Source organism: Lampetra planeri, chromosome 12 (assembly GCF_965212315.1).
Source record: "Lampetra planeri chromosome 12, kcLamPlan1.2.h2, whole genome shotgun sequence".
Lineage (NCBI taxonomy): Eukaryota > Metazoa > Chordata > Hyperoartia > Petromyzontiformes > Petromyzontidae > Lampetra > Lampetra planeri.
In genome coordinates this window covers 2,924,314-2,934,995 of record NC_136118.1, presented here as the reverse complement: position 1 = coordinate 2,934,995, position 10,682 = coordinate 2,924,314, and the positions used below count along the sequence as shown (strand labels likewise).

The 10,682-nt window shown below is 54.4% G+C and overlaps 1 protein-coding gene across 1 annotated transcript; it reads right to left on the bottom strand.

Moving 5' to 3' along the window:
* Positions 1 to 2,857: 2,857 nt before the first annotated feature.
* On the bottom strand, positions 2,858 to 7,259 carry LOC144721521 (uncharacterized). Its single transcript, XM_078599194.1, has 2 exons — positions 6,542 to 7,259; positions 2,858 to 4,956 (listed from the first exon to the last, which is right to left on the bottom strand). The coding sequence occupies exons 1-2, from the start codon at positions 6,828 to 6,830 to the stop codon at positions 3,200 to 3,202; spliced, it is 2,046 nt and encodes a 681-aa protein (XP_078455320.1). The 5' UTR covers positions 6,831 to 7,259; the 3' UTR covers positions 2,858 to 3,199.
* Between the last annotated feature and the right edge of the window lie 3,423 nt (positions 7,260 to 10,682).

Here is a 10,682-nt window from a genome sequence, read left to right as displayed (position 1 = left end):
AGACGCGCGTTGAACGCGTCTCATCCTCGACTTTCACCACGCACCACTGCGGGCATGGTCCGGAAACGCATTACGAGTCGCATCGTTTGCTTAACCTACGACAGCTTCACGTTCAAATTGCAGTTGACACCATCCCCTTCATCCGTTCAATGTTTCTGCAACTTACTTTTGTCACTCGGCCGTGATCAATCAAAACATAATGGGTTAACGTTCTCCAATACTGTGCTGTATTTGAAACGTCTCACGTGACGCAGTTGTTTTTTTCTTTGATTTCAAATTGCTCTTCATTGTTGCTGCACTTAATTCGCTTTTTTCGTGATACAAGTCAACTTTTGCGAATGAGATTCTCAACTCGGTCTTTTGAGCGCTCACGTGGTTCAACAAATCAGCTTCACATGATGATGATGATGGTCTGGGGCAGCACAGGCGCTGCGTCTACGGGGGGGGGGGGGGGTGCTAGGGGTAGTCCCCACCCAGTCACCTCCCGCAGAGGCAATTCTGTCGCAACGCAGCCAGCGGCTGAGTAACTCCCAACACTCAAGGCAATCCACATTGCCAGATATAATAGTTGTAAGTATTATTATACAAAATACTCATGCTAATGTTTGGGCCGGTGCCACGGTGGTTAGCACATTATGCTATGAATCTGGCGACCCACGAGTTCGATTCCCGGCCACTGCTACCATCAGTGGCGAGTGATATCCGAACCGGTTCCTACTCCCGCACAACCTTCCCCAGCAGAGAGGATGACGACGACTTAAACCGTTGAAGCCACCAACCAAGATGAAAAGCTGCAGGAAGAGTTCCCCCCCATATAGCCTTTAACAGACTTGGGGGCAAGTGCTGTTAACGAGCATATTTGAAGGTCGGCACGGCACCCCACGAAGGCGTGGTTGGTTAGCACCACACCCGGCCGCCTTTGTCTCCCTAGTAACTATGTTCACACACCGCACTAGGCATTAATTTAAGGCCGAGTGGAGGCCCAGGACCGGTCCAGTTCTTCGTCACTGATGTCGTTCGTGAGCAAGGAATCGAACACGGAACGCCAGGTTCACATTAGCGCAATGCGCTTGCCACTTGCACCACCGCTCCCCACACCACGCGCGCGCGTGCGCATTCGGAATGCACTGCAAACACGAGGCAAGGGAAATAGAAATCATTTACGAGTTAGTTTTATTTTTTCAATTGCTTCATATTTTCTGTTTAAAAATATGTACAGTACACAATAAGGGGTATTTGGGGAGGGGGGGGGGGTCGCTTCGTACCGTATTGTACATTCATGCCGTGTGGCGGGAGGGGGGGCGAGGTGGGGGGCGAGGTGGGGGGGGCGAAGGGGGGGGGGGCGAAGGTGGGGGGTCGCTTATACAAAAACCCAAAGCGGCGAATACAAAACTGCGGGGAACCAAACAGAAGAAAAACGTTCACGTATCAATCGCGCATAGCAAAAATACAGCACGCGTCTGCAAGGCATAGCAAATGACATAGCCACAATACTGCATCTCCACATACAAAAATAAGTTTGGCTGTGTTTTTATCCGTGTTACGTTCTCGTGTGTAAATGTAATTGTCTCCTCATCGCACGCACTCTCTCTCTCTCTCTCCCCGCTTAAAGTCTCCGTGTGCATTTCATGGCGTTAGTTTCGTCTAGTTAATATGTACACAACAAAAATACACATTTTTTTTTTTATATCTACAGAGGACTGTGTAGAGGGGGTGTGTGGGGGAGAGGGGTATGGCAATCACGGGTAGTGGCTTCCACTCGGACCATCACTGACTGGACGATGGAATAAAACAACAACGATAATAATACAAATTTAAATTATTCATCTAAGAAAGCCTCCGAGTCTCAAAAGACTCAATCTTTTTTTCACGAGGATGCTGTATTCTGGGGATTTTTTGGCCAATTTCTGTTTTTAAAATAAAGGAGTGGTTTTGTGTGAGTGGGAGAAACCCGTAGGACACCCCTCTTGGGGGTGGGGGGGGGGGAAGAACGATTTAAACAAAAAAATCCGCGTAGAAAGATTCGCGAATACCGCGAGCATGCTTGGGAGTTTCACACGCAACTCTCTGCGTGATCCGCTAACCATCCACTCCGAGGCACTGGATCGTAGATGCGCGCGCCAGCACGGCTGGTGTGAAGTTGGCAAAACGATCTCCTAAAGCCGACGGCAGAAAAAAACAAAAACGAACGGCAAAAATAAAATGACAACTCATAGAGTTCCATGGAGGCTCCGAGTACCTTTGCGTGACAATTGATGAGGGTGCATCAATGATCGTGACGATGATGACGATTTTTTTTTTATTCAACCGTCCACTCAAGGAACCGAAAGTTTAAAGTGTAGAAGTGGTTTGCGGCGAGGACCGGTCACATGGGTGACCCGAGCGACTTGCATTTTCACTCGAGTACAGTACCTGCGAAAGGCAGTGGTAAAATGTTCATCGTTGCAGCCCTATTTTGCGTTTCTATCGGCTTCGTCGTTTTTTCATGGGGCGAGAGGAGTTAGGGGCGCAGCCGATGGCGGTGTGCGTCGATCACAAGCTGGCTTCTTTTCCTCCGAGCGTGGTTCGCGATGCGGATTCATTCACTCACGCACGCACACACACACACAGACACGTTTACACGTACGCACGCACGTGCGCGCGTGGCGGTGGAGATGTTAAAGAGTTCTCAAAAGTTCGTGCATAAACCGCATGCGACATTGACGCGACATCGGAGCCACTGTGCGCTGCTGACACTCTCTCAGTCTCTTTTGCCTCCCTTCTCCGACTCTCTTTCCACAGCGTCGTTAGCTGTCGAGTGCGCAGGCAGTGCAACTTCACCCGGTGCCCACTGCCCACCAGGCTACATTCTCTCTCCGTCTCTTAGACCCTCTCTCTTCCTCTTCGCCCACTTGCTCACCGACGCTGCTTCTCTCCTCTCTTAGTCTCTGTCTACCCGGAGAGCCCCTTCTCCTTCGTGGAGTCTTGTCTTGCCCGCAAGAGTGTCTTCACACGACTTTGTCTCCTCCTCCTGCTGCTGCTGCCAAGGTCGAGGCAGAGGGGCAGGGGCACGTGGGTGGCCGAGCGGTCTTGCCCCCGCTGCCCCCCGGCTCTCGGCGAGTGGGAGACGAGAACTCGAAAAAAATGGGGAAAACTGAACAAACGACCACAACAGAGCGGACGCGAAGGCCGTCGCCACGGCCTGCTGCTTTCCCTTCCTTCAGCACGTTCTCACGGGCACGATGGACGCCGAGGGCAGGGAAGACAGGGTGCTGCCCCCGAACTGCGAGCTGCCGAACGACACGCCGAGCCCCGAGCTCAGCTGGCTGGGCAGTGACGACACAGACGACAGCGACGACGACGACAGCGACGACGTCACCGACGACGAGGACATCAGCGAGAGCGACGCCGTGCCGAAGTTGATCTGCATCGGCCCGCACGCACTCGAGGAGAGCATGCCGCTCGCCAACGTCAGCGACGACGGCAACGGAGTCGACAACGACGACGACAACGACGACGACGAGATGGACGGCGTCAAGGAGGAGGTCGAGTAAGAGGTCGAAGAGGAGGTGGTGGAGGACGGGACTGAAGAGGACGAGGAGGAGGCGGTGGCGCTGCCGCCGCAGACCTGCAGCCCGGCATCGTCCACTTTGTTGCCCTTCCTCTCCTTCTGCTTGGCGTGGATCTTGGTGTGGCGCTTGCGCTCGTCGGAGCGCGCGAAACGGCGGCCGCACGCGTCGCACGAGAACGGCTTCTCGCCCGTGTGGGTGCGCACGTGCGTCGTCAGGTGGTCACTGCGGCTGAAGCTGCGCATGCAGATGCGGCACTGGAAGGGCTTGTGGCCCGTGTGGATGCGCAGGTGGCGCGTCAGCTCGTCCGAACGTGAGAAGCGACGCTCGCAGCCGTCCGCCGGGCACGGGTAGGGCCGCTCATGCGGCGGGGTCTTGCACGGCCGGCTGGCGCGCTGGTGCCTCTGCGCAGACTTGCGCGGCGGTGCCATCGGCGGTGGCGCTTGAGCCATCTGTGGCATGGCTTGCTGCTGTTGCTGCTGCTGCTGTTGCTGCTGCTGTTGTTGCTGCTGCTGTTGCTGCTGCTGCTGCTGTTGCTGCTGCTGCTGTTGAAGCTGCTGCTGCTGTTGCTGCTGCTGTTGTTGTTGAAGCTGCTGCTGAAGCTGTTGTTGCTGCTGTTGCTGCTGTTGCTGCTGCTGCACAGAATTCGAGAGGCCGACTGACCCTGGCTGGGGGTACGGGCTGCAACTCTTCTGCGGGAAGGGAATGAGCGACTTCTGGTTGCTGTACGCCTTGATGGCCTTGAGCGGAGTGAGCGCCGGCTGCGGCTTGGGCTCGGAGAACACGCTCTTGAGGTCAGCGGGGAGGCCCAGTTCCTGCATCGGGAAGATCTGCGCAAAGTCGCTCACGGTGGTGAACGAGGTGGACGAGTCGGCGCACTTGACGCCCGCCAGCGTGTACTCGGGAGGAGGTGCGTACGCGTGCATGATTCCGCCGCCACCGCCACCACCGCCGCCACCGCCGCCGCCACCGCCGACCATGGGGCTGTTCATGTAGATGGGTGGCGTGAACTCCATGGTGTCCCCATAGCCCGAGCTCGAGACGCCGTACAGCTCGTCGGCCTCGCTGGGCGACAGGGAGCCTGAAGACACGCTGGGACATTGAGGAGACACCTGCGACTGCATGGACTGCATCTGTCCCTGCTGCTGCTGTTGCTGCTGCTGTTGTTGCTGCTGCTGCTGTTGCTGCTGCTGTTGCTGCTGTTGACTCACGGCAAGCCCGGCTGCGTTTTGGAGGAAACTGAAGAAAGGTTCGGTGAGACAGCTCTGCATGCCAGTGCCGTTGTCCTGCAGCGTGATCTTGGCGATGTAGTTGAAGGGTTGTGACAGGCCCGACAGCTGGTTCCCGCACTGGAAGCTGGACGAGTAGATGTCCAGCTTTGGGTTCACGGTGATGTCAATCATCGCGTCTGCGTGTGCACAGGTCACGATACAGTATAGGTTAGGACACATGTCAAATTCGGTACACGTACAGTACGTACATACATACATACACACGTGCACGCACGACACATGCCGTGTATTTATGTAATAGTACATTTACATCCCTTTGTCCTACAATACTGGATTAAGGCTTCTGCTGCATGCTGTTTATGATGGTTGTTTGACCATACTTCACCATGGTGGTCATTGCGAGTATCGGTGATGGAATGGAGCGGGGGGGGGATGACGCCGGGGAGATAGCAGCGAGGGAGCACCCAGAACCGGTTGAGATATCAAGTGATGCGTCAGCCGTGACCCGGAATCGAACTCAGGGTCCACACGGTTCATATCGCCAACCGCTGCACCACCGCTCCCCCCTAGCTAGCGTACTGTATATATAAACCCTACACACAAAAAAGGCGGCGTTGTGTAAAACAATTCAATCTGCGTTACGTTGCACGGCGCGGCTATTGAGCCGCTGCACGTGTTGATTGGAATGAGCGGCGCGCTTAGTGACACGTGCATTGCTCTTACGGCTCTCGGGAGAGTGAACCTGGGGTTAATGCCTCATCATCGCCTCTCTCGCTACCCCCCCCCCTCACTCCCAAACCTATGGACATTGCCAGTTGCAATCCCACTCACTCAGCACCAATCGCATAAAGCACACCACTAGCGGCTGCTGTTCGTCTAAGCTAACACGCGAATTCATCAGTGCTGCAGCATTGGTGGTGTATTGCTGCTCGAATTGTGGATACTGTGCATAGCTTCTGCTGCTGCTGCTCCCCGCCTTCACCAATCCCGTGCTCACCGGCGTGGTGAAGTATGGTTAAAATAACGCGAGCGGGGAAGGTGCTTATCAAGCAGTGGACTGACATCAAAACGGCGGTGCGCGTGCATGTTGCAGCCGTGGCTCATGCACAACGCAGCACATTGTGTACGCACCACCGCAGGTGAATGAGCGAGCGGGTCAATAGACGCGTTTTGCTGTCCATTGGAGCAAAATAAAGACCCCCCCCGCCCCCCCCTTTAACCAGCGCAAAAACACCTGCCGTTACGTTTTAATGACCTGTTATCCGCGATGGTTAATGGACCTGTTATTCAATGTGTCAATACATGGGAGGCGTGTTCACATCCCGCGTGTGCATCAGCGGTGCGTGTGTGTCAACAGCACACGTACACGTGCATCAGCGCGCACACACACACACGTGCAGTAGACATGGATACTACAAGGGGAGCCTAAAACTGCGTCCCGGTGTTTCACTTAGCTACGTTTTACAATGCACCGGCTTACAAGGCACGCATAGAGTCGAAACGATGCAACTTTTTCCCTCTCTCTCTGTAGCAATCGCATATTTAAGATGCAAAGCTCCCCCTTTTTCCAAACCGGCGTACCATTCGCAATGCGTTATGACATGGGAGAGCGCATTAAGAGGGTGGTGGTGGTGATGGTGATGAAGTCGTAGGGTGGAGGATGACAATTTGCTCGGTTCGCGCAGCATCAAACCCAAACCCTCCACGTGTCAACTCCCCCACCACCCCACCCCACTTGTCACCTCTCTCTCTTTCTCTCACCTGAGCCCTGAAGCCCCAGGTGGTCGTAGGCGTCCGCGGAATCTCCGGGGAACATTGGCTCGCCTCCGGCCGGCTCCGACGCCTGCTGCCCGTGGTCCATGGCTTCGGCGAGGTCGGGCAGGGAGATGGCGAGGCTGCTGAGAGACACGGGGACCCGCTCAGCCTCGAGGGTTGACATCACCGCAGGGCGGACGATTGCTCGGTTGGCTTCGCCTTGATTTGCTGCTGCTGCGGCTGGTGCCGAGCCGTGGCGTTTGTTTTTTTTGCCGTTTGCGTGATTTGTCAGCATGCGCTATTATAATGGTATTTTTTTTTTATGGTAAAATCAACTAGCGCTGTTCGCTTCAAGGACGATTGCGGGTATTTTTGTTGTTGAATTATTACGGTGCAAAAATCGGCCGCATTTTTATCACACTCGTCCCGCGAATTGTTGTTGCGTTGTTTCGCTTCATCAATTATCATCCCCTTGAAGGCGCTTAAATGACGGGACACCTTGCAACTGCTGCTGGAAAATACGACCGCTGCTGCTGCTGCTTGCAAGCCGCTCGCCACCAGATCGACTAACCCCTTCAAAAACCAACCTCCCCGAAAACCAACAAATAACAACCACCCCTTCACACCCCGACCCACCCACGCCGCGTCAAAGAGCGAGCGAGCGAGCGAGGAATTAAAAACTTTAAAAACTATAACCGCGTTCCGCGAGAGAATTTTCCTCAATGAGCCGAGCGGCGCTACGAGGCCGTTACTTATACCCGCGGCCCCCGCCCGACGCGGGGCGTGACGTAGATGCCCATATAAGGCCCGAGGCCCGGGCGCACCGAGAGCCCCGGCGCGCCCGAGCCTCCCCCCCACCCAACCCGCCGCCGGTGTGCGTGACGTCGCCTTCACGCGCCACTCCCCCCCCCACCAGCAGCGGCGGACGAGTCCAATGGCCGCCGGCGGGGAGGGAGGGGTATGGAAGGATACGCCTACTAGAGACGGTGGCGGCAATCGCGAGATTTGTCGCCGTTGCTGAAATAAATCGCATTGAGCTGCTGTGTTGTCACTGACCGACGCCGTCGTTGTTGTCGATGGAAATAGAGGCGAGTTGTTTACGCCGCGCGCACGCTTTCGTTTACGTCGGTACCCCCCCCCACCCGTCCCCTGTTCGTCGTTTGGGCTCGTCCGATTTCGGAAGTCCGTTGGCCGTATATGGTTACGCGCCGGAAACGGGGCGGGATCCTTATATGGCAGTCGGTTCCGGCAAGGGCGCGGGACCCAGCGAGAGGAGTCGCGGGCGGAAATATCCTTATAAGGAGCTCACGTCCGCTACGTCACGGACCGTGCCAGCAGCGAGAGGGGAGGGAGGGTGGAGCGGGGGGCGCAGGGAATCCGTGTGTATGGGTGCGTGTGTAGTGTGTACGCTGTGTGAATGTATGTCAGCGGTGTGTACGTGTTTAACTGTGGGTATATCTGTGTGTGTGTGCATGTGTATATGAACGGATTTTGTGTAGCGGTGTCTATGCGCGTATTTGCGTGCGTGGGACAATTTTTTTTATTGAGTCTCCCCTAGGTCAGCTCAGCCTAAAATGCTCACACATCGGGATGCAAGGGCGATTAAGCAAGAATAATTACATATTAACAATCTGCTCCGTCATTCACCTCTTAAGAGGTGCTCGCTAACAGGATCGTTATGTAAACTCTGCAGTCTCTATAACGCGAAATCGGGCAATCTTCACCTTTTTATCACGACAATTATTTTATTATTATTCTTGTGTTTTCAACGTTTGCATGGCTGATGTGGGAACCCCCTGTTAGATGCTGCATCAGATCAGCGCTGACAGGACCCGTGTGTGCGTGCGTGCATGAGCGTGCGTATGTGTGCGTGCGTGTGCGTGTGTATGTGTGCGTGTGTATGTGTGCGTGTGCATGTGTGCGTGTGTGCGTGTGTATGTGTGCGTGGGTGCGTGTGTATGTGCGTGTGTGCGCGTGCGTGCAGTGTATGTGTGCGTGTGTGAACCGGTCCTGGGCCTCCCCTAGGTCTACTCAGCCTTAAATGAGTACCTGGTGCGGTGTGTAAACATCGCCACTGGGGAGACAAATGCGGTCGGGCGTGGTGCATCGTTCCGGCCTTCATAGGTGCTCGCTAACAGCACTTGCCCCTACAGTATGTTAAGGCTATACGGGGGATCTTTTGTGTGCGTGTGTATGTGTGCGTGTGCGTATGTGTGCGTGTGTATGTGTATGTGTGCGTTGTGCGCGTGCGTGTGCGCGTGCGCGCGCGTGCGCGTGTGTACGTGCATCTTTGTGAGCGCGTGCGCGCGCGAGTGTTCTCTGCACTGCATTGCATCTTCTACAGAAATAGACAGCAAATAACAACAAACACAATACATTCACACACACCAGACGCACGCGTCGCGGGCTTGCGATGGCACGGCACTATGGCAAGGGCGCGTACCCTCCGTGGCAATGATTTCAAAGCAAGCCAGCAGCATGTGGACGTGCAGCCACACTCACGCGAGATTTGCATACCTATAATTATCGGAGAAAATGACGCGGATTCTAAACTCTCTGCCATAATTGGTCACGGGCTAACAACCCCCTTCTTAAAAGCCAGGCATTTGGCAAACCTTTCGATTCGATGCGATGTCTATGTACAACGCGTTTGCATCTCAACAGACGCTGCGTGATTATATAAACGAGAAAAAAACCCGATGTCAACAGAACATAAAACAACGTATTGCCTCGTCGGGATATTCCGCGTTCTAAGGACCGATGTCTGGGTTCGAGACCGGCAAAGGAGCCTCCGGGTTTGTCTACGTGATCCGAATTCTGCTTGGCGGAGCGGGGGATGTGATGGGGAGAGTGGGAGGGGGTGAGAGTGGGAGAGGCAGGGAAATGCCCGTGCAAGCAGCAGCAGAAGGAGGAGAGATGGAGCAGAGCAGAGATTCTGTAAACCACAAGTCTTGCAGCACGCTGACGAGCTCACATTTGTTTTCTTACCCCGTCAATGCGTACGTTACGCGTCGCGTGAGTGTGTCTGTGTGCTTGCGTCGGTGTGTATGTGCGTGCAGGTGGGTGGGTGTATGTGTGCGTGTGTCCCTGTGTGTGTATGTGCGTGTGCGCACATAGATGCTCGCTAATAGCACTTGCCCCAGCGGTCTGTTAAAGGTGATATGGGAGGTGTATGTCTTTGTGTATACTCGATACCTATGCATACGTTATGTATATGGGCGAACTGTGGTGCAGCGTTTGGCGCACTGCCCTACGAATCCGACAACGTGGGTTCGATTAATCTTCTCTTTAAATTGATACCCAGCTGGAGCAGCGCTGTGAGCAAAATCTGCACTGCGCGTGAGACAATGACCGCCGGGCATACACCGGAAACATATCTCACTTTAAATAACAAACAGAAGAATAATACAATATAAAGATGCAGCCCTGAAATCGCTTGCTCTCTCCACTGCTGGTGCATAGTGCTCCACTAAAAAAAGGGCATTTGGCCCACCCTTCTTCCACGCTGGCTAGACTTGTTGAAAAGGTGCGAATACTCAGAATCAAGAATCTGTATTTATGCTGGAGGAACCCGGTGAGCTCCAACGCTCCGTTTTCACAGATGTCCAGTTTATCCCACCACACGTGACCTGCCGAGTAACTCTGAACACAGTCATACTGCTGGGTGGAAAAGAGGTGCGGTGGAAGGGTGGGTGGAGGGTCGGGAAGGGGCATTGACTTCCACGCCGGGAGATCGAATCGAACCGGGCACCCTCTGGATTGCAAGTCCAGCGTGCTCACCATCACACGGCTGGTGGCATTCCTTTGACATTTTTTTTGTTGAAGGGAAAAATAATCGCCTTGATTCTGGATGTAGCCTTCCCTGGATGTATATCCCTCCCTTTATCCCAGGTCTCCCTCACAAAGAGATGTCTCGTCTCAATGGATTACTGACAAGGCACAATGCACTTTTGTAAAACCTATTGTGTGCCGAGATTCGGCACAATAGGACACTACAGCGTCATGAATGTCTCGGTCCTGGATATGAATATACAGCATCAGTACGCTGTTTGGACCACGTGCCTCCATTAGTCTACTTGTTGGTATCTCTGTAAACCAAGCAACTCCGTAGTCGACTTGTTAGCATGTCTGCTGGACGAAGGCCTCT